At 37.4% G+C, this 24,764-nt stretch overlaps 1 protein-coding gene, 1 long non-coding RNA gene and 1 pseudogene across 33 annotated transcripts in view; 1 reads left to right on the forward strand and 2 right to left on the reverse strand.

The window, feature by feature from the left end:
* LOC309611905 overlaps positions 1-24,764 on the reverse strand; it is a 348,213-nt gene that overhangs the window by 302,347 nt on the left and 21,102 nt on the right. The gene's annotated exons all lie outside the window — the stretch shown is intronic.
* DTNB (dystrobrevin beta) overlaps positions 1-24,764 on the forward strand; it is a 252,130-nt gene that overhangs the window by 130,181 nt on the left and 97,185 nt on the right. For 2 of the 31 annotated variants that reach the window (XM_082356900.1, XM_082356904.1), the window contains one exon: positions 342-21,198. The exons of the other annotated variants lie outside the window; for them this stretch is intronic. In XM_082356900.1, the coding sequence (XP_082213026.1) occupies positions 342-367 (26 nt within the window). In that variant the 3' untranslated portion in view covers positions 368-21,198. Of the gene's footprint in view, positions 1-341; positions 21,199-24,764 lie in introns of those variants that run through there. 31 annotated transcript variants of the gene reach the window in all.
* LOC309611899 (general transcription factor IIH subunit 3 pseudogene) lies at positions 18,673-23,910 on the reverse strand (annotated as a pseudogene). The gene has a single exon. The product of its transcript is annotated as a general transcription factor IIH subunit 3 pseudogene (transcript).

Here is a 24,764-nt window from a genome sequence, read left to right on the forward strand (position 1 = left end):
AAGAATTTCTTTATACCTAGAATACAGTCGTTAGGTGAAGGATTATGTACATCTTGACCAGAAGAAGTGTGTTGGGGAATCCAGTAGTTCAGTGTAGACTTTCAGTTAATCTCTCCATTCTAATTCATACCACACCTCTCCCTGGTGTGCCTGAGTTTGAAGACTTTCTGGTCAGTTTGACTCGCAGGTAACCTCTAGTTTCTTACCAGCCCAGAAAAAAAGTAGTCACCTGGCTGTGTGCTGCTGGGGAGTGCGGTGGAGGAGGTGGCTGTGTTCTGCGTCACAGGCAGACTTTCAACTAATCCCGCTCTTTCTAATGCAGCCCCTCACTTCTCTTTCAGAGGCACCAGGCGTCTGTAATTGCTGAGCATTCATGGTCATCTGTGTTTCCACTTCCCTTGTCTCAGGATGAACTTGACCTCAGATTTCTTCTTCTCTGTATATTAAAAAAGCCCTCCCCATTTCTAGTTTCTGTTAGTAAGGAATTCAGTGTAGGATTGAGAGCTAAGAATTGAAACCTGATTTTTTCTATATTGACTATTATCATTTTATTGTATTTACCTCAGATCTTTTTTAAAAAAAATAAATAAAACTTAGTAGATAATGTTGTGGTTTCCTAAGTCCTTCCTAATCCCATTACCGTTTCTCTCTCCCAAAGAGTAGCCACTAACATTTATTTGGTATCTGTCACTCTGTACATGTTTTTATACTTTTGCTAGATGTATATGCATCTTAAAATCACATATTTTAAAACTTTATATAAATGGTCATGCTCTGCATAGTCTTCTGTAAGCTTATTACTTTATAAATATTGGGTGGGCCAAAAGGTTCATTTGGTTTTTTCCATAAGATGGCTCTAGTAGCACTTAGTTGTCTTTAACTTCATTTGAAACAATTTTGTTAGATTGTATGTGACAGCTGTCATATCAGTGTGCATTTAAAAAAAGACTTATCAAAATCGGTGCATTTTTGTGTAGCCATTTTAATATTGAAGATGGAAGAAAAAAAGCAACATTTTTGGCATATTATGCTTTATTATTTCAAGAAAGGTAAAAACACAACTGAAACTTACAAAAAGATCTGTGCAAGTGTACGGAGAAGGTGCTGTGACTGATCAAACATGTCAAAAGTGGTTTGCGAAGTGTTGTGCTGGAGATTTCTCGCTGGACGATGCTCCACGGTCGGGTAGACCAGTTGAAGTTGAAGTTTCTGGCTCTACCATCTTAATACGAGGCCTCATTGGTCACTGCAGCTGGGGAAGAGAGTGTGTGGGGACCTCACATCAATTCTTCTGTGCTTTGGTGACACGTGTCGTTTCCTTCACAACTGTACTAACTTCAAGTATAGATCATCTTCCGGGTACCTAGGAAGGAGAGGAGAACCAGATATTGGTCAGCTCTAGTAATGTATGCCATAAGTGTATTCAACTTTACTAGATATTTCCAGACTAGGTATAACCTAGAACTCAAATTTTATAGTTCAGGTATTTATTAATCTAAATTATTCCCAAGCCATGTAGATAGTCAGTAGACCACTCAGAAAATGTAGTGATAGCTTCCCTTTTGTATTCTGATGAAATTTTGAGTAATTAATCCTATTTGGATTGACTAGACAACTTTTAAAGTCGCATTCAACTTTGAGGTTCTATGTTTAACAGATTTTTTTTAATGTATATATTCACATACCAGTGGTTCCCAAACCTGGCTGATACCAGGGTCACTAAGCTTTTAAAAGTATAGAATACTAGATTACTTCTGTTTTAGGTCAACTGAATCATTATTCTGGGGGTGGCCTGGAATCTACCTTTTGAAAAGGTTTCCTTGTGAATCTGATCAGATTATGGAACCACTTCATTAGAACATAAATGGTTTTAGCTATATGAACAACAAGCTAAGAATTCACTATTAATTATCCAAAAATGCATATAGAGTACAACTGAAATATAAATATGTGAACAACAATTCTTAATGCTTGCTGAAATTTAAATTTTCCATTCATTCAGCAAATATTTATTAAGGATCTTCCAGGTATTATGCAAGGTGCAAACAGTATTCACACAGTACTTTGCTTACTTGCAAATAGGTTTGAGTGACAGTGAAGAAGCCAATTTTATAAAGTACAGTGTTTTCGGCTGGCTTCCTTAGGAAAAAGTTACAAGTATAGATGAGAAAATTGTGAGGAGTGGGCCACTGTGCATTTCTTAATCATGATCAGGAAAAAGAAAAAGATTGCTGTTTTGCACTTAGAGATGAAGGTAGCTCCTACATTTGAATGCTTAAAGTCAGCAAAATATTTCATTTAGATAGGATCATGATTGTTTTAATCATTGTTTCACTATATTAATTTAGAAGGGTCCTTTTTTGGACAAAGAATAGACAACATTCTTGTACTTCAGGAGTCTTTACACATTGCAGGTATTATTTTCAGACACTTAAAGTTGCTTTTATTTGTTTTACTAAAAATCAGTAATCCTGATTTGGTTGAATGCCATCTACGAAGGAGGCTGAGAGTTGGGAATAGGGGCTGGATGACCAATGTACTTGAACTACGCCACTAATTACACACTTTTCAACTAGGCTCACCCTTAATAGTTATTTCTTACATAGCATGCTTATTTGCTCACAAATTTTCAAAAAAAAAGGGAGCATGCTGGAATGTATATATCTTTGACCATTTCAAGCTTGATCTTTCTCAGAGTAGAGAATAAAGTTTCTTACTGAAGTTTTAGTTTAATGGGCAAACTTGTTAATTTTTTTCTTTATGTTTCTGGCTTCCATTTCGTATTTAAAATTAATTTTCTCCCTTCAATATTATAAAAATACCTCTGTCAATAAATTTCTTATTTCTGTATTTTTTCCTTTTTTGTTGTTGTTGTTGTCAGATATGAGCTAGGAATTTAAGTTTGTTTTTTTCAAAACGGAGAGCCATTTGTCCCACCTCTATTATTTTCCTGTTTACTGTGTTGCAGTTTTAATTTTGCCTTCCTTTTGACAATTGATACTCACTTTGAAAACTCTGAGAAATAATATAGATCACATATTTGTCCTATATATATAAAGTAATTGTCTAATAAGATGTCTTTACCTTATAGTCTGTCTTTATCTTACTGGTAGGTTAAGAAAGGGTTTTGTGAAGAATAACATTTACAGTGAAGCCTAAAACATAAATAGGGATTAGGTACATGGAGGGCAGCGGGAGGAGTATTCCCAGCAGAGGAGGAGCAGGAAAACAGAGAGCAAGAGGAAGGCTGCAGAGGTAGGCAAAGGCCACCTGAGATTTGGGACATTATCCCAAATTGAAGGGGTTTGGATAGGAGAGGGACATGTTGAATTTTGCATGTTAAGAAATCACCTCCTGTTGTGTGGAAATAGGGAGTGGGACAAGGATGAAAAAGCCGAGGCCAGCTAGGTTTTTTCTTTTTCATGTACCAGGTGAGAGATGATGGTGGTTTGGACTATCGTGGTGGTAATGGAGATGGAGAAAAGTTTGTAAACATTTTATTTTATTATTATTTTTTAACATCTTTATTGGAGTATAATTGCTTTAAAATGGTGTGTCAGTTTCTGCTTTATAACAAAGTGAATCAGTTATACATATACATATGTCCCCATATCTCTTCCCTCTTGCATCTCCCTCCCTCCCATCCTCCCTATCCAACCCCTCTAGGTGGTCACAGAGCACCGAGCTGATCTCCCTGTGCTATGCGGCTACTTCCCACTAGCTATCTATTTTACATTTGGTAGTGTGTGTATGTCCATGCCACTCTCTCACTTTGTCCCAGCTTACCCTTCCCCCTCCCCGTATCCTCAAGTCCATTCTCTAGTAGGTCTGCGTCTTTATTCCTGTCTTGCCCCTAGGTTCTTCATGACATTTTCTTTTTCTTTTTCTTAGATTCCATATATATGTGTTAGCATATGGTATTTGTTTTTCTCTTTTTGACTTACTTCACTTTGTATGACAGACTCTAGGTCCATCCACCTCACTACATATAACTCAATTTCATTTCTTTTTATGGCTGAGTAATATTCCATTGTATATATGTGCCACATCTTCTTTATCCATTCATCTGTTGATGGACACTTAGGTTGCCTCCATGTCCTGGCTATTGTAAATAGAGCTGCAATGAACATTTTGGTACCTGACTCTTTTTGAATTATGGTTTTCTCAGAGTATATGCCCAGTAGTGGGATTGCTGGGTCGTATGGTAGTTCTATTTTTAGTTTTTTAAGGAACCTTCATACTGTTCTCCATAGTGGCTGTATCAATTTACATTCCCACCAACAGTGCAAGAGGGTTCCCTTTTCTCCACACCCTCTCCAGCATTTATTGTTTGTAGATTTTTTGATGATGACCATTCTGACCAGTGTGAGATCATATCTCATTGTAGTTTTGATTTGCATTTCTCTAATGATTAATGATGTTGAGCATTCTTTCATGTGTTTGTTGGCAAACTGTATATCTTCTTTGGAGAAATGTCTGTTTAGGTCTTCTGCCCATTTTTGGATTGGGTTGTTGGTTTTTTTGATATTGAGCTGCATGAGCTGCTTCTAAATTTTGGAGATTAATCCTTTGTCAGTTGCTTCATTTGCAAATATTTTCTCCCATTCTGAGGGTTGTCTTTTTGTCTTGTGTATGGTTTCCTTTGCTGTGCAAAAGCTTTTAAGTTTCATTAGGTCCCATTTTTTAATTTTTGTTTTTATTTCCATTTCTCTAGGAGTTGGGTCAAAAAGGATCTAGCTGTGATTTATGTCACAGAGTGTTCTGCCTATGTTTTCCTCTAACAGTTTTATAGTGTCTGGCCTTACATATATGTCTTTAATCCATTTTGAGTTTATTTTTGTGTATGGTGTTAGGGAGTGTTCTAATTTCATTCTTTTACATGTAGCTGTCCAGTTTTCCCAGCACCACTTATTGAAGAGGCTGTCTTTTCTCTACTGCATATTCTTGCCTCCTTTATCAAAGATAAGGTGACCATATGTGCGTGGGTTTACCTCTGGGCTTTCTATCCTGTTCCATTGATCTCTATTTCTGTTTTTGTGCCAGTATCATACTGTCTTGATTACTGTAGCTTTGTAGTATAGTCTGAAGTCAGGGAGCCTGATTCCTCCAGCTCCGTTTTTATTTCTCAAGATTGCTTTGGCTATTCGGTGTCTTTTGTGTTTCCATACAACTTGTGAAATTTTTTGTTCTAGTTCTGTGAAAAATCCCAGTGGTAATTTGATAGGGATTGCATTGAATCTGTAGATTGCTTTGGGTAGTAGAGTCATTTTCACAATGTTGATTCTTCCAATCCAAGAACATGGTATATCTCTCCCATCTATTTGTATCATCTTTAATTTCTTTCATCAGTGTCTTATAATTTTCTGCATACAGGTCTTTTGTCTCCTTAGGTAGGTTTACTCCTAGACATTACATTCTTTTTGTTGCAATGGTAAATGGGAGTGTTTTCTTAATTTCACTTTCAGATTTTTCATCATTAGTGTATAGGCATGCAAGAGATTTCTGTGCATTAATTTTGTATCCTGCTACTTTACCAAATTCATTGATTAGCTCTAGTAGTTTTCTGGTAGCATCTTTAGGATTCTCTATGTATAGTGTCATGTCATGTGCAAACAGTGACAGCTTTACTTCTTCTTTTCCGATTTGGATTCCTTTTATTTCTTTTTCTTCTCTGATTGCTGTGGCTAAAACTGACAAAATTATGTTGAATAGTAGTGGTGAGAGTGGGCAACCTTGTCTTATTCCTGATCTTAGTGGAAATGGTTTCAGTTTTTCACCATTGAGGACGATGTTGGCTGTGGGTTTGTCATATATGGCCTTTATTATGTTGAGGAAAGTTCCCTCTATGCCTACTTTCTGGAGGGTTTTTATCATAAATGGGTGTTGAATTTTGTCAAAAGCTTTCTCTGCATCTATTGAGATGATCATATGGTTTTTCTCCTTCAATTTGTTAATATGGTGTATCACATTGATTGATTTGTGTATCTTGAAGAATCCTTGCATTCCTGTGATAAACCCCACTTGATCATGGTGTATGATCCTTTTAATGTGCTGTTGGATTCTGTTTGCTAGTATTTTGTTCAGGATTTTTGAATCTATCACTGATATTGGCCTGTAGTTTTCTTTTTTGTGACATCTTTGTCTGGTTTTGGTATCAGGGTGATGGTGGCCTCGTAGAATGAGTTTGGAAGTGTTCCTCCCTCTGCTATATTTTGGAAGAGTTTGAGATGGATAGGTGTTAGCTCTTCTTTAAATGTTTGATAGAATTCGCCTGTGAAACCATCTCCTCCTGGGCTTTTGTTTGTTGGAAGATTTTTAATCAGTTTCAATTTCAGTGCTTGTGATTGGTCTCTTCATATTTTCTATTTCTTCCTGGTTCAGTCTTGGAAGGTTGTACATTTCTAAGAATTTGTCCATTTCTTCCAGGTTGTCCATGTTATTGGCATAGAGTTGCTTATAGTAGTCTCTTATGATGCTTTGTATTTCTGCAGTGTCAGTTATTACTTCTCCTTTTTCATTTCTAATTCTATTGATTTGCGTCTTCTCCCTTTTTGTCTTGATGAGTCTGGCTAATGGTTTATCAATTTTGTTTATCTTCTCAAAGAACCAGCTTTTAGTTTTACTGATCTTTGCTATTGTTTCCTTCATTTCTTTTTCATTTATTTCTGATCTGATCTTTATTATTTCTTTCCTTCTGCTAACTTCAGGTTTTTTTGGTTTTTCTTTCTCTAATTGCTTTAGGTGTAAGGTTAGGTTGTTTATTTGAGATATTTCTTGTTTTTTAAGGTAGGATTGTTTTGCTATAAACTTCCCTTTAGAACTGCTTTTGCTGCATCCCATAGGTTTTGGGTCGTCGTGTTTTCATTGTCATTTGTTTCTAGGTATTTTTTGATTTCCTCTTTGATTTCTTCAGTGATCTCTTTGTTATTTAGTAGTGTATTCTTTAGCCTCCATGTGTTTGTATTTTTTACAGTTTTTTTCCTGTAATTGATATCTAGTCTCATAGCATTGTGGTCGGAAAAGGTACTTGATATGATTTCAGTTTTCTTAAATTTACCAAGGCTTGATTTGTGACCCAAGATATGATCTGTCCTGGAGAATGTTCCGTGTGCACTTGAGAAGAATGTGTGTTCTGTTGTTTTTGGATGGAATGTCCTATAAATATCAGTTAAGTCCATCTTGTTTAATGTATCATTTAAAGTTTGTGTTTCCTTATTTATTTTCATTTTGGATGATCTGTCCATTGGTGAAAGTGGGGTGTTAAAGTCCCCTACTATGATTGTGTTACTGTCAATTTCCCCTTTTATGGCTGTTATATTTGCCTTATGTATTGAGGTGCTCCTATGTTGGGTGCACAAATATTTACAATTGTTATGTCTTCTTCTTGGATTGATCCCTTGATCATTATGTAGTGTCCTTCTTTGTCTCTTGTAATAGTCTTTGTTTTAAAGTCTATTTTGTCTGATATGAGAATTGCTACTCCAGCTTTCTTTTGATTTCCATTTGCATGGAATATCTTTTTCCATCCCCTCACTTTCAGTCTGTATGTGTCCATAGGTCTGAAGTGGGTCTCTTGTAGACAGCATATATACAGGTCTTGTTTTTGTATCCATTCAGCCAGTCTGTCTTTTGGTGGGAGCATTTAATCCATTTACATTTAAGGTAATTATCGATATGTATGTTCCTATTACCATTTCTTAATTGTTTTTAGTTTGTTATTGTAGGTGTTTTCCTTCTCTTGTGTTTCCTGCCTAGAGAAGTTCCTTTAGCATTTGTTGTAAAGCTGGTGGTGCTGAATTCTCTTAGCTTTTGCTTGTCTGTAAAGGTTTTAGTTTCTCTGTCAAATCTGAATGAGATCCTTGCTGGGTAGAGTAATCTTGGTTGTAGGTTTTTCCCTTTCATCACTTTAAATATGTCCTGCCACTGCCTTCTGGCTTGGAGAGTTTCTGGTGAAAGGTCAGCTGTTAACCTTATGGGGATTCCCTTGTGTGTTATTTGTTGCTTTTCGCTTGCTGCTTTTAATATTTTTTCTGTGTATTTAATTTTTGATAGTTTGATTAATATGTGTCTTGGCATGTTTCTCCTTGGATTTATCCTGTATGGGACTCTCTGCGCTTCCTGGACTTGATTGACTATTTTCTTTCCCATATTAAGGAAGTTTTCAACTATAATCTCTTCAAATATTTTCTCAGTCCCTTTCTTTTTGTCTTCTTCTTCTGGGACCCCTGTAATTCGAATGTTGGTGCGTTTAATGTTGTCCCAGAGGTCTCTGAGACTGTTCTCAATTCTTTTCATTCTTTTTCTTTATTCTGCTCTGCAGTAGTTATTTCCACTATTTTATCTTCCAGGTCACTTATCCGTTTTTCTGCCTCAGTTATTCTGCTATTGATTGCTTCTAGATAATTTTTAGTTTCATTTATTGTGTTGTTCATCCCTGTTTGTTTGCTCTTTAGTTCTTCTCGGTCCTTGTTAAATGTTTCTTGTAGTTTCTCCATTCTATTTCCAAGATTTTGGATCATCTTTACTGTCATTATTCTGAATTCTTTTTCAGGTAGACTTCCTGTTTCCTCTTCATTTGTTAGGTCTGGTGGGTTTTTGCCTTGCTCATTCATCTGCTGTGTGTTTCTCTGTCTTCTCATTTTCCTTAACTTACTGTGTTTGGGGTCTCCTTTTTGCAGGCTGCAGGTTCGTAGTTCCTGTTGTTTTTGGTGTCTGTTCCCAGTGGCTAAGGTTGGTTCAGTGGGTTGTGTAGGCTTCCTGGTGGAGGGGACTAGTGCCTGTGTTCTGGTGGATGAGGCTGGATCTTGTCTTTCTGGTGGGCAGGTCCACGTCTGGTGGTGTGTTTTGGGGTGTCTGTGGCCTCATTATGATTTTAGGCAGCCTCTCTGCTAATGGATGGGGCTGTGTTCCTGTCTTGCTAGTTGTTTGGCATAGGGTGTCCAGCACTGTAGCTTGCTGGTCGTTGAGTGGAGCTGGGTCTTGGCGTTGAGATGGAGATCTCTGGGAGATTTTTGCTGTTTGATATTACATGGAGCTGGGAGGTCTCTTGTGGACCAGTGTCCTGAACTTGGCTCTCCCACCTCAGAGGCACAGCCGTGACGCCTGGCTGACACACCAAGACCCTGTCATCCACACGTCAAAGACTGAACTTGATGAGATTCAACCAGTGCCAGCAGAAGACAGATGATGGCTGAGGCCAAGGTGTCACCCTCTTACCTCATGTCCAAGACCACCACTTTTTTAGCTGCACCCTCAAAGAAACGTACAGCAGGGAAGTTAAGACCCAGGTGTCCACTTGCAAGAGTCAACAGAAGCTCTACAGCGGCTAGATTGTGGACCACAAACCGTGGGTCCGAAGGCAACACAGGAAATGTTCACACACTCATGTAAAAGGGTCTCCCGCACTCTTGTCCAGTCTAATACCCTTTCCTTTTCCTAATCTTGTGTTTACAAAATCGTTTGGCAAGGCTTTCAGTAGAGTGCAAATACTCCTAAGAGATTAGACTCCCCCAAAACAAAACAAAAACTGATTGCAGACCACTGACACCTGCACTTCAGGAACAGCAATGTCAGCGGAACACGGAAGATACAGAGCTTTTTAGCAGAGAGACAAAAAAAAAAAAAAATCTACTAGTTCCATGAAAATCAACCAAGCAAAAGGTTAAGAAACAGACAGCTATTGAAACTGGTGCTTTGGTAACAAGGGTGACTTCTAAAGTAACTCTCCTAACAACACAGCCCTTTCCCCTTCTTCACTCAGCGTACGCGCGAGAGTGGCCAACATATTTTAAAAATCTTAGGTTTTACCATTAAATGCCTAGAAGTAAAATTAAGACTCCGGTGGAAATTCGGCACAGGAATTGAGATTAAGTATATTTTAATGCTAATTGCTTACGTTTCATTGTTGGCATAGGGTAGAGATACTCAGATGCTCACAAATTTGAGATTCAAGTGTTGATATTTATTGAACACCCACAGTGTTCTGAGCCCTTTGTTAACCTCTTCCGTGTATGTTATTTCATTTAACCCTCACAGCAACCTTTGTAGTATACATAGCATTAACCTGTTACATATCAGGGAACAGGATCGGGGAGGTTGCTTGACCTGCCCAAGATCACACAGCTACAAAGTGCTGGAGTTGGGACCGGAGTCTGGGACTCCTCACTCCATGCCAAACCTTCTTTCCTGGTTTCCTAACATGCTGACCCAGTAAGAAATTGTTATTGTAGAAACTTATGGTAATCAAACCGTTGTTGAACCCTGTGGTTAGGTTTAGAATCAAGGGCAAACATCGAATAGCTGTAACTGGGTTGGTTGAAAAATATAAGGGAGGCAGTGTGATGTGACAGAAGAAAAACTAGATTAAAAATCAAGAGACAACAGTTTACTTTTCTGTAAAATGGTGGTAATAAAACTCATCTTAATTATCTCAGGATATTGTTTAAGGATAATGTATCTGAAAGTGCTTCTAAGAGGTTAGGATGTTATAAATACTGTATTCTAAACTTTTAAAGTCTTTTCCTCAGAATAAAGTAAAGCATGTCATAAAAATGTACACTCTGCAAAGGCTGGGACTGTCTTGTTTGTTCTTCACTGAGTTCTCAGTGCCTAAAATAGTGCCTGGGACATGGTAGGCATTTAAAATGTATTGAATTAATGAATGACACTAAACATGATTTATATAAACAGACATCTACCCCATCCCCCTTCTTCTGTTTGTTTGTTTTTCTTTCAGTAAATAATATAGGTCACATACCTACAGTACCTAAGGCTTCCACTAGATGTCAGGCATATTTCCTCGATTGGGCCATTGTATTTCTTTTCTGGTGAGCTGAGAATATTATGTAAACAACGTTTTTCAAATAAACTTCAAAAAAAAAAAAAACCAGTTTACTTATCATCAACACTGTAGCAAGTTTCCTTCTAAGTCTTTGAGAGAAATTAGTTGTTTCTTTTGGTCAGAACATTTTTGTGAAACTTCTGACCGTTGAAGAGTCTGATAAACTTTCTGCTAGCCTAATTCAAGCAGTTTGCTGGTGCTTAGGATCTAATTATCTAAGCACATAATTCTTTTTTTTTTTCTTAAATTTATTTTATTTTATTTTATTTTATTTTGGGCTGTGTTGGGTCTTCATTGCTGTGCGCGGGCTTTCTCTAGTTGTGGCGAGCGGGGGCTACTCTTCGTTGCGGTGCACAGGCTTCTCATTGCGGTGGCTTCTCTTGTGGAGCATGGGCTCTAGGCACGTGCGCTCAGTAGTTATGGCTCACGGGCTCTAGAGCGCAGGCCCAGTAGTTGTGGCGCACGGGCTTCGTTGCTCTGCGACATGTGGGATCTCCCTGGACCAGGGCTTGAACCCGTGTTCTCTGCATTGGCAGGCGGATTATTAACCACTGCGCCACCAGGGAGGCCCTAACCACATAATTCTTATATCAGATTTCTTTAATTAGCAATTCATCACCATTACATTTCAGTTTATGGTTTATATATTTATTTCTGATGTCGGCTCAGTATATTTGTTCCTCTGAATTCCAGCAAGGAGGAGCATGACTGGTGTCCCCCTCGATGCACCACCTGTGACTGATCTGTTCTCTTAAACAGCGGTTACTGCAGCCCACAGGCTAAATCCAACCTGTCACCTGTTTTTGTCTGGCCCATGACCTGAGAATGATTTTTTTATATTTTTGAATGGTTGAAGAGAAATAAACAGGAGAATAGTATTTTGTGAAAGTTATATGAAATTCAGATTTCAGTGTCCATAAATGAACGTTTATTGGGACACAGCCATGCTAATTCCTTTACGTACTGTCTATGGCTGCTTTTGGGCTACAGTGGCAAAATTGAGTCTTTGTAACTGAAATCGTATGACCCTCAAAACCTAAAATATTTATTATCTGGCTCTTCACAGAAAAGTTTGCCAATCCCTAGTCTTAAAAAAGAGTTGATTAAAACTGCAAATTTAGGGCACTTTGTGCTTCTTGGTATTCATTTTTCTGAATGCTCATCATATTCTTTGGTTTGATGGTCCAGGTTTTTTTTTTTTTCCCCACCCAAGCGTAAAGGTTAATTTGGTAACTTCTTCTGTTAAAACATTTGGATAAAATTTGTTACTTAGAAACCAGACTACCTTCTTCCTGTTTCTCACAGCATGTGCCTAATAAATGTGTAGAATGTTTGAACAGCTAAACTAACCAGTTTCCTCCACACCTTGTATCAAAACAGAATTAACCTAGACAATTAAAAAACTGTTAAATTATAATTAACAGTTAATTAACATTAACTTTAATATGGCTCTTAATTGTCCTATTTTAACTACTCTTCTGTTTAATACTGACTTAGACTATACATATGCACTACCTTGATTTAATCAACCCATATCTGTCCTCTTTGTTGTTTTTCTATACCAAGACATAGTTTATTTTTTTTGTTTTTTGAACTTTAGACAACTATGCTTTAAACATCTGGTGCTTTCAGTGTTTGTGAACTTTTTAGCATAATGCAAAAATTCTGCCAGTTTTGTTCTTATTCATGATGACTTTAAGTAGATCAGTAGGAATTCACCAGACCAGGAGTAATCTAAGACCATTTGTAACCCTATGAGAAAACAGGTCTAACTTCTTGTTTATGTTGTTTAGTTATTTAAGCACATATTTCTGACCCTTCTTTTAAAATGATGGATGGATTTGGAATTTGAAATGACTTTTGTGACAAGGGTGCTTCTGGCTAATTGTCCTGTGCCAAACCAAATGCCTTATTGTTTGCAACTTTCTTTATGAGCCAAATTTGTTTTTTTTCAATGAGAGTTATTAACTGCTTTTACTATATTCCAAAATAAATTGTTGTAGAATTTATGATATTGATAAGTTGATCTGGACTGAAATCACTGTCTTCCACAAGTATTTACTGAATGTGAATTGTGAGTGGGGCTCTGTGGGTGCTGGAGGAGAGTCTTGTTTGAGGAAACCAGCAAGATGATACTTTTCTCTTAGATTCCTAGGTGAATCTGATGTTCTAGTCACTTGAAAGGAGTATCAGATTCATTCTGGTCTCCTGAGGCTGAACCTATTTGGAAGGTTATAATTTTGAGCTATTTCCAACAGGCAAGTCATACTTTGGCTCTTAGATCATAGCTCATCTGGTATTAATTCTGTCTTGCGTTTTGCCGTAATGATTTTGAAAAACCTAGGCATGGTGACACAGTCTGCTCACTAGTGGGCCATCAGATATCTAACATTTCAGGTTTATCTAATTTGACCTTTTGAGAAAAGAAAAGCTGCTTTTTATTCTATTTAGATAACCTAGAATGTGAAGGCTCTTATGGTTCTCAGGTCACAGCTTATCTGACACTAATTCTGTCTTGCATTTTGCTGGGATGATTTTGAAAACCTAGCAGCTGAAGAACACAAGATTCTCTTAGAGCCTTGAGCTTCACTCAGTTCTGGTTTGGGTGTTGTCTGTTTGGCTCCATTTCAGGCTGAAGGTCCCAGATAATCATTCTCTTCTGGGCTTTGGGTAGCTGGCCCGGGAAGTGTATCTCTCCCAAGAAGAAGGAGGGAGCACAGAGAGCACTGGTACCAAGGGTCACGCATCATGTGAGATAGTCCTAGGAATAGGATAAGACTTTTGCCTGAACTTCTGTGTGTGTGTGTGTGTGTTGGGGATGGGAGAACTTGCATATACTCAGAAACCCACACATGTGAGTATATATGTGTGGTTCCTGTGTGTGTGTGTGATAGAGAGGGATGGTCATGTGAACAGCAAATGTGGTGATTGATTGTGATGCAGTAAGGAGAAATAGCATTATTTAAAACAACCATACTCAAGGTTTAATCCTAGGAGGATAATTATAAGTGGTTGTGACTTTGATCTGCTCAGTTTCACCCACCCCTTGGGATTTTTCTCACTCTGTTTAGCACTGTACTGCCATAAAACAGCCTGCTTTTAAACTGTAAATCTAGCATTGCCCAAACACCATCCCTTGGTTTTCTTTCTTTCTTTTTAATTGTGGTAAAATACACATAACATAAAATTTACCATCTTAACTATTTTCAAGTGCACAGTTCAGTAGTGTTAAGTATATTTACATTGTTGTGAAACAGATCTCCAGAACTTTTTCAACTTGCAAATCGAAAACAATATATCCATTAAGCATCAACTCCTCTTTACCAAGATCCTCTGGTAACCACCATTCTACTTCCTCTTTCTATGAATTTGAGTACCTAAGATACCTCATATAAGTAGAATCATATATTATTTGTCTTTATGTGACTGTCTTATTTCACATAGTATAATGTCCTCATGGTTCATCCATGTTCTAACATGTGTCAGGATTTCCTTCCTTTTTAAGGCTGAATAATATTCCATTGTATGTATATACCACATTTTGTTTGTCCATTCCTTTGCCAACAGACATTTGGGTTTCCACCTTTTGGCTATTCTGAATAATGCTATGAAGATGGGTGTACAAATATGTCTTTGAGACCCTGCTTTTAATTCTTTGGGTTATATTCCCAGAGGTTGGACTGCTAGATGATATGGTAGTTCTATTTTTAGTTTTTGAGGAACCTCCATACTGTTTTCCATAGTGGTTGCACCATTTTACAATCCCATGAACAAAGTATAAGGGTTCCAGTTTCTCCACATCCTTACCAACACTTGTAATGTTCTGTTTTGTTTTGCTTTGTTTTTAAGTTACCCTAATGGGTATGAGGTAATAGAACATTGTGGTTTTGATTTGTCTTTTTTTTTAAAACAGTTTTATTGAGGTATAATTTACACGTCATAAAATTCACCCACTGTTACAGTTAAATGAGTTATAGTAAATGTATGTAGTTTTGCACCCATCACCACCATCCAGTTTTAGAACTTTTTCATCATCCAAAAAAGTTCTCTTGTACCCATTTGTAGTCAATCCCAGCTCCCACCTATAGCCCCTGATATACATCCTGTTTCTGTAGTTTTGCCTTTTCTAGACATTTTATATGAACAGAATGATATGTAGTTTTTTGTTTCTGGCTTCTTTCACTTAACATAATATTTTTGAGGCTTATCCATGTTGTAGCAAGTATCAGTAGTTTATGCCTTTTCAATGCTGAAAATATCCCATTATATGAATACCACATTTTGTTTATCCCTTCACCTGTTGATGGACACTTGGCTCATTTACAGTTTTTGACTATTATGAATAATCCTGCTATGAACATCTTTGTCTTTGTGTGGACATATGTTTTCACATGTCTCTTGGGTAGATACCTAGGAGGAGAATTGCTGGGTCGTGCAGGGTAAGAGTATATTTAACATTTTAAGAAACTGCTGAACTGTTTTTTGAAAGTGACTGTACCTGTTACAGTCCCACCAGCAATACATGAGAGCTCCAGTTTCTCCACATTCTCACCAGTGCACTGGGTATATTGTCAATCTTTTGTATTTATAGCCATCCTAGCTAGTGAGTAGTGGTACCTTATTGTAGTTTTAATTTGCATTTCCCCGATGACTAATGATGTTGAGCACCTTTTCATGTACTAATAAACCATTCATATATCTTCTTTCTATAATTGTCTATTTATATCTTTCACCATTTTAGGGTAGTTTTAGATTTAGAGAAATGTAGCTAAGATAGGACAGAGAGTTCCCGTATACGCTGCACTCAGTTCCCCTGTTGTTAACATTATACAAATGAACCAATATTGATATTGTTATTAACTGAACTCCGTGCTTTATTGAGATTTCATTAGTTTGTTTCCTAATGTCCTTTTTCTTTTCCAGTTTCCTGTCCAGGGTACCGTTATGTTTATTCGTCACGTCTCCTTAGGCTCCTCTGGCCTGTGACAATTTCTCTCACCCATTTTATACCTGGTTGGTTTGTCGTCTGCTTACTGAGTTTTAAGAGTTCTTTATATATTCTGGACACAAGTTCTCTGTCAGATAGATATATGATCTACAGATAATTTTTTCCAGTCTGTGTCTTATCTTTTCATTTTCTTAATGATCTTTTGAGGAGAAGAGCTCGTAATTTTGAGGAAGGCCACTTTATCCATGTTTTTCTTTTATGGATTGTGCTTTTCATGTCATATCTAAGAAACTTTTGCCTAACCCAGGGTCACAGTGATTTTCTCCTGTGTTTTCATCTAGAAGTTTTATAGTTTTAACCTTACGTTTCAATCTGTAGTCCATTTTTGTGTTAATTTTGAACTAATTTTTGTGTATGGTTTAAGGTAAGGGTCTAAGTCTCTTTTTTTGCATGTGGACTTAATTATCATATAATTCATGTGGCTCATTCCCTTACTTCATTCAGATCTCTCCTTAAATGTTAGCTTCTCAGAGAGCCTCATCTTAACTGTCTTACCTAAAATAGCACCATCGTCAGTATCCCATTGCCTTGTTTTAATTTCTTCGTGGCACTGATACATGACATTACTTTATACGTTTTTGTATTTCTTTATAATCTGTACTCCACTAGATTGTAAGCCCTTTGAAGACAAAAACTTTATTTTGTTTCCTGCTGTATCTCCAGGGTATAGAATGGACCTGGCAAATAGTAGACCTTAAATAAATATTTGTGGAATGAATAAATGCATGTGTATATGCTCACGACTTACTAATAGCAGTGATCTTCATGAAGTATTCAGGCTATACAAGAAATTGTATCAGTATGTGAGGATGAGGCAGGTCTTTTTCTTGTGTTTTTAAAGAGCTAGAGCTAATAATATCAACATTTTGGGGTTGGAAGCCATGATCCTGCAATTCATTATGATTACTAAAAAATCCTTGAAAAATAATCATTAATATTGGAGAAATCTGCTTTTCTTTGAGCTTTATTTCTCCCCTAGCTAAACCTAGGGTATACTTGTAACATAATTTCTTGCAGATATTGAGCCTCAGAAGTTTATTTCATTGAGTTAAATTTCTTAATAGAATGTATATGCTGTGATCTGGTTGCAATTCAGGGTAATATGAATATTTCTTAGCACCTTTACAGGTCTTGCCCACTTTTGACTACTGCCTAAGTTTAACACCTGCTAAGTTAGCCTTTTTCATTCTTGTTAAACCTCAACTCTGTGTACAGGGTTGACAAATCAATCTTCTTGAATCACTGCCTTTGTCATATTACTTCCCTATTTAAAAATCTACAAAGCTCCACTGACTGTAGAATTAAGGAGGCACTCCTCAAGCTGGAATTCAAGGCCCTGTGTAATCAGGACCCACCTTACTTTTTTAATCTTATCTTCTACTGCTAAATTATGCAGGACAAAGCCTCACTTTGGCCAGACCTGCCTCCTTCCTACCCTTTAAAAAATTTTATCTCTTCCCATACCTCTGAGCTGGCTCATGATGTCCTAGCCCAAATACCCCCTTTTCCTGAATGCCCTTCTTGTCTCTTCCAGACTTTCCATGCTTTATATGTCCATGAGCCGAGCTTAGATTCTGCTGCATTCATGAAACCTTTGAACCCTAGAGGCAGCTAACTCATATGAATCTCTTCTTTCCTTACCTAGATTCTTTTAGCTCTTGTTTTATTAGTCATTTGGGCACCCAATAAAGTGTTCTCTCCTTCTTTAAGGATTTCTTGAGTATGTTTTGGACCTGGATTTCTTGAAGACTGTAAGCACCTCCTTTGCACCATCAACTTCTTAAGGTCTGGGCTTGCATATCCTTAGTAACTGGCACACTCCAGTGTTGGTGGAACTAAACTCTACTGATTTGTTGTGCTTCTGGAGTATGGAGCCCAGTTGTAAATTCTAGTTAAATCAGGTTAAATTTGTCAAGTTTCTTGTCCTTCCCTTCAAGGTCACACTATAGGACTTTACTACTTGTTTATTTGATATGACTTTGATATGCCCTTACTGAAGCTTTGGAAGGCAATTAAAGAAAGGTTACTCAGATTGTAAAAATCTGTTATTTTTTATTAGATTTTGGAGAGAGGTTCTTATTTTACTACTTGAAATAATTCTAGAGATCAAGATAAGGTTAAAGTAAGGCATCTTTTCCTTTCGTAAAAGGACCTTTCTCTTTTGTCTCACTTATTTTTTCCCTATTGGGTAATTTAATGGGATCATTTTAAGAGTAAAATTGGATACATGGACTCCAAGCATGAATTTAAGAAAATATTCTGTTAATTCATATTGAATAATCTTCCTCGTTGGTTTCTCGCTTTTTTAGTAGAATTCTTTTTGGAATTTAAGTGACTTCTTTATTCTCCTTAGCCATTTCTTCCAAGCTGTCACCACCTCATGTTTAATTCTGTATAAGCCCAGCTGTTATTTTTCACTCATTTCCTGTGTCCAGTTTATTACAAGAAAAACATTCTTGTTAAGAGCTTCTCCATAGAGTTTCTTGAGATGAATATTTAACATCTTCAGTTCGAGAAATTGATTAAACTGCCATTTATGTTATCTGTCTGAGCTCAGCCTTTAAATCTAGACCTGGTATAATATGTAGGGATAAAAATCTTGCTGACAGATTGGATGTGGAGTTTGAGAGGAAGGGAGATGTCACTTTGACCTGAACAATTGGAAAGATAGAGATGGGGATACCTATAGGTGAACAAGTTTGTCTAGAATGAGAACTCCATTTGGACATGTTGAGGTTTTTTTGATACCCAAATAGAGATGTCAAATACGCAGTTTATATAAGTCTTAAGGGCATTCATGGGTTTTTTTCCCTTCCTTCCTTCCTTCCTTCCTTCCTTCCTTCCTTCCTTCCTTCCTTCCTTCCTTCCTTCTAACATGTAAGGATCAAACCCTGTTACTATTTTCTTACTTCTTTAGATGGTTATTCATTTAATTGATTTTTTTAAATTCTTTTTTTCTAATATGCAGAGTTAAGGTGATTTTTAAAATCTCCAAACACATGAGACTTTGGAGGGTATTTTTTGATGCTTTCTGATATTATCGACTTTTGGTAGGAGGTGGTATTCTGTATGATGTTGATTCTTTGGTAGAGTTGAGATTTCTTTTAGGGTTAAGTATCTGAACAATTTTTCTAAACATCCTCTGTATGCTTAAAAATGTTCTCACATCAGTTTTTTTTTAATTTATTTATTTTTGGCTGCGTTGGATCTTCGTTGCTGCACGCAGGCTTTCTCTACTTGCGGCGAGTGGGGGCTACTCTCCATTGCAGTGTGCAGGCTTCTCATTGTGGTGGCTTCTCTTGTTGCGAAGCACGGGCTCTAGGTGGGCGGGCTTCAGTAGTTGTGGCATGTGGGCTCAGTAGTTGTGGCTCGCAGGCTCTGGAGCGCAGGCTCGGTAGTTGTGGCGCACGGGCTCAGTTGCTCCGCGGCATCTGGGATCTTCCTGGACCAGGGCTCGAACCCATGTCCCCCACACTGGCAGGCGGATTCTTGACCACTGCACCATCAGGGAAGCCCTCAGATTAGTAGTGAGTGCAGTGTTCTCCCATATTCTCATTAGATAAAGCTTATTAATTATGTGTGTAGAAAAGATTAAGTTTAATTTTAAAAATAAAAATGCATTAAGTGATTATAGATGAAAATGCCAACTGGCTTAATATTATGGGAGAAGCTTGTGGTACATTTTCTACTGAGAACATTAGATACAGAGGAGTTATTTCTAAACAATTTGGGCAGAAATGACCATGATGTACTCTGGAGAATTGTGTGATGACTCAGAGAACCTTTAGTGATGATGAAGACACTGATGTCAGAGATGCATTTAAAGAGTTTGGATGAAATTGAGTCATCAAAGTGAAACGGAGTTATATTTCTAATTTATTGTGATCTTAAATGTTATAAGTAGCAGTGGAAGGAAGGAGAGTAATAGGAAAGTAGGAGAAGTATAAGTGGCAGCAAGCTTTTGATATTTTTCTTTTTTAAAAACAGGGAAAGCAGTCTCATATATAACTTGATCTTTCCCAAGGAAAGATCTCCAAAACTAACTTGAACATGTAAACTTTTAAATGGATCAAGTCAAATGTTTTGTTGCTCTGGGTGCACTGCAGTAAGTTATGAGTGAAAAAGCACTGGTGGATCCAAAAGCTTAACATCTTTGAAATGAAAAATAGACCCCTCCTAACACATCATCAAAGTCACTTTCAGCATTCTGTCTACAGCAACATCCTTTAGCTTCCTGTGACTGTGTCCATTTGTCATTTCCCCAACCTTTATATGGGGACAGAGGAGAAATAGTGAAGACCTTGAGTGAAGAAGCTGTAAGAGTACCATTATCAGCTGTACTTCTACTCTGGGAATTCCAACAAACCATGCAAACAGAGGTGTGGGGTGTGAAGTAGAGTTCATGGCGCTGACAGGGGCACCAGTTAGAGAGCTACTTAAAAAGCCTTCATGAACTGTTGTTTAATCCTTACACAGTGTTTAGACTTAGAAACTCTTTCAAAGACAATAATTTCAGATATTAATTAGGGATTTCTGTGTAACTGCAGAGAGTGACGGATAATTTATGAATATCCCTGAACCTTCTAACATAAAGCAAACTAGTCTGCTTTGCAATAGGTTTGTAGTAAGTTTGAAATCAGGAAGTATGTATCCTGCAACTTTTGTTCTTTTGGGAGATTATTTTGGCTGTTCTATCTTTCTTGTATTTCTATATGAACTTAGGATCACCTTGTCCATTTCTACAAAAAAGGCAGCTGTGGTTTTGATAGGGATTGAGCTGAATCTGTAAATCAATTTGGGGAATATTACTGTTTTCACAATGTTAAGTCTTCCAATCCATGAACATGGAGTGTTTTTCCATTTATTTAGATCTTCTTTAATTTCTTTTTTTTTTTTAATAAATTTATTTATTTTATTTTTGGCTGCATTGGGTCTTCGTTGCTGCGCTTGGGCTTTCTCTAGTTGCGGCGAGCGGAGGCTGCTCTTCGTTGTGGTGAGCGGGCTTCTCATAGCAGTGGCTTCTCTTGTTGCAGAGCACAGGCTCTAGGTGGGCAGGCTTCAGTAGTCGTGGCGTGCGGGCTCAGTAGTTGTGGCATGCGGGCTCTAGAGCGCAGGCTCAGTAGTTGTGGTGCACAGGCTTAGTTGCTCTGCGGCATGTGGGATCTTCCTGGACCAGGGCTCGAACCCGTGTCCCCTGCATTGGCAGGCGGATTCTTAACTACTGAGCCACCAGGGAAGCCCAAGATCTTCTTTAATTTCTTTCAATGATGTTTTGTGGTTTTCAGTGTACAGGTGTTGCATTTCTTTTTTTTTTTTTTTTGAAAATTTAAATTATTTTATTATAAACATTTATACAAAATAAACCACAAACACAACTGTTAAAAATAAAATTTAAACAGAATTAGGCCAGTTCATAAAACATGTCAAATGAAAAAGTAATAACAAAAACCTTATCAGCTTGTTTGAAATTATTCATCTTTAGATATATGGTGCTTTGCTTCCTAGACTTAAAATAGAGATCTCCATTACACATAGTTAGGCTGTGAAATATTAAATATTATTTTTAAAAGACAAACAGATTCTTAAAGATTAGCAAATACTTGCAAAGTGATCACCAAAATCTTTGTGTATTTGTTAACAAAATTGTAAATCCAGAATATAAAATCTACTTGAAATAATCCAACCAAACACCAAATTGCTTAAGTGAGACTCAGTTTCTGAGATGGTATCAAGAGAAAATTAAAATCTTATTTATATACAAGGTTGTATACACAAATAGGTCTTTGTCAATTTCCTTTTTTAAAAACAAATTAAATTGGCCACCATTCCTAAAAATGCTTCCTACACTCTGCTGGAATTTAAAAGGACTTTTAATAACTTCAAGGTTACAAAGAAAAATAAGTTCTTTATTGTTGCAAATAATTTTTCTTTTGAACTTATAGAATTTTTCAGTATTAATTCCAAAGCTTCTAGAGAACAGTTCTCCAGTATTAATGCTTTCCCCCTCCTCATTAAAAAAGGGATGAATTCTATGTGGGGCAACGCTTCATTGTACAGAATCCATTCTCCCCAAGAAATTCCCCCTCAGAACCCAGACACTGGCTTTCACAAATAAGCTCTTCACACAACTGTTCTTAAAGAAAAAGTTCCCACCAGACTACTGCACTCACTCTCCTTACTCATTTAAAATCAGATTTTAGAGATATTCAGTGACAAACTGTCATTTGGATAGCTCTGTCCAAACATGTACTAATGTCAGACAAAAGAATAAGTATCTGCTAATATCTGGAGCTAAATCTCAATCTGGAAAACAAGGATTTTATTTACGTGACTACTGTCGAAGTTAAGTGTTGACTCAAGTAACATGTTCTATCTTGATTAATGCCATTACTCCATAAATAGTCACTTTTTCTAAAACTGTGTTCAAATTTCACGTCATACATTTCACAGTAAGAACCTAGACTTGGTAGGTTCTGACGCTTATAATCAGTCAGGACAGACTGGCTTTGACAAATGATCACCTCATTTAAAAAAAAAAAATCACAAATTTGTGCTTTCTTCCTCCATTTCTGGACAAAAACCAGTCAGAAAAAATTTTAGGGTATATTGCATAGAATGACTCCCTCAAATAAATCAGCCCCCAAGAAGCATAGGATGAGGATGATGTTTTAGTATATTTCCTGTAAGAAAGTTCATTAAAATTTATCTTACACATATCTCTTTTTTTCAGAGCCTTCCTAACAAAGATTCTGTCGTATAATTTCTATTAATAGCTCTAAGTGATGGGGAAACAATTTCTACTGTCATGCGGACATTTTCAGTTTCTTTTTCTTGGCCTTCAGTACAGGAGGGAGAGAAATCTTAAAGGCTGTCTCGCATGTAGTGCAGATAGGGCTGAAGTTGCAGAATATTGACAAGCACACAGAACACACGTAGCCGATTTCAATGAGATTTCGATGGCAGAAGCAAGCAGCCCGGTAGTCAACGTGAACTGGGGGTGGGAGGGTTAACTGAGACCTCTGATCTTGATCAGGAAGAAAAACCCACAGTAAATACTGCAGAAGGGAGGGTATCTGAGGCACCTTCAAGTACAGTCCCCCTGTGATGTCACAAGCCTGTTGGAGGAGTCCTGAATCGGAGTCTGATACACAGGCATCAATCAAAATATTCTGCTTCTGTGCTGCAAAGGTGACATTCATGAAGTTCATATACTGCAACGTGCTGTCTTCTGCAGCCTTAATCACCAATATCCCTGATTTCATTTCCTGATTATCTTTAACTTCCTTGTTCATTCTATGAATGTAGCAAAGAGCTTTGGCGAGGGATCCTGCCAGCAGAGTTTCTGTATGTTGACCTTCTATGTCACTCTTGGTCATTAGATCTTTGATCTCTTCAACAATAACTTCATTTGCTGCTGTTAACAACTCGTATTTTCCATCTTTACTTCCTGAGGGAGTAAATTCAGAAGAAGGGTTGCCAGGGTCTCCAAAGAAGTCTCCGAGTCTGCCGTTCTTTCCAGGATATAAGAATCGACTTTCTTGAATGTGACTTGCTATCACAGCAAGTTTGTTGGAACGATTCATGAATAAATGAGAATTTCCTAACACCATCACTGCATCTATGCATTTTGATAAAGTAAACTGAGATTCCTTTAATGCTTGCTTTCCCCACCAAATTGGGTTGGTATCAACTATGATAACCAGAAGATTCAGTTCATCTTCGTCTGAGACCACAGCTGCCCGTGTCCCTCAGCGAACAGCCACTTGCAGTCAAGCGGGCCTCCGGGATACGGCGCCGCATTTCTTTGATTAAAGTTATTCCTAAGAATTTTATTCTTTTTGATGCTGTTATAAATGAAATTGTTTTCTTAATTTCATTTTCAGATTGTTCATTGCTAGTATATAGAAATGCAACTGATTTTGTACATTGACCTTGCAGTTGTTTATTAGCTCTAACAGTTGTTTTTTGGGGAGTGAGGGGTAGATTCTTTAGGGTTTTCTATATATGAGATCATTTCATCTGCAAATAGAGACAGTTTTACTTCTTCCTTTACAGTTTAGATATCTTTCTGATATCTGAGCATGTGCTCAGTCTGCCAGTTTGAACCAGAAATCCCTACACTATACCTTCAGCTGGTTTCTTTTTCTTGCCTAATTGTTGTGGTATACCCTCACTGTTGAATGATAATTTGTCTGGGTTTAAATTGTAGCCAAAAGATGTTTTTCCTTCATTCTTTGAAGATATTCCTCTATTATCTTGTAACCAGTCTTGATAACAATCTGATTCCCCTTCCTTTTTGTTGACCCTCTCATATTTCACTAGTAACTTTTATGGTTTTCTTTATAACATTGGTAATCTGAAGTTTTACTATAATTTGTCTGGATACAAACTTTTTTTAAAAGTTTATTTAATTTGTTTTACTACTCAGAGAATTCTTACTCTCTAAAGGCTCATGTCTTTCATCAATTCTGAAAAATTCTCATCCATTTTCTATGTTAGATACTATTGCCTCTCCTTCATTGCCTCTGGTCTCTCTGGAACTCTGAGTTATAGACTTTAAAACTGGATTTAGCTCTCATGTTTCTTAACTTAAAAAAAAAAGTACCATCAGCCTTTAGCTGTATTCAGGCTTGTATATTCAGCCTATCTGTGGAGGTTTTAAAAAATCTCAGTAGGGACTTCCCTGGTGGCGCAGTGGTTAAGAATCCGCCTGCCGATGCAGGGGACACAGGTTCAAGCCCTGGTCTGGGAAGATCCCACATGCCACGGAGCAACTAAGCCCATGTGCCACAACTACTGAGCCTGCGCTCTAGAGCCTGTGAGCCACAACTATTCAGCCCACGCACCTAGAGCCCGTGCTCCATGACAAGAAAAGCCACCGCAATGAGAAGCCCTTGCACCACAACGAAGAGTAGC

The sequence above is a fragment of the Balaenoptera borealis genome (assembly GCF_965194805.1).
Source record: "Balaenoptera borealis genome assembly, chromosome: 15".
Classification (NCBI taxonomy): Eukaryota; Metazoa; Chordata; class Mammalia; order Artiodactyla; family Balaenopteridae; genus Balaenoptera; species Balaenoptera borealis.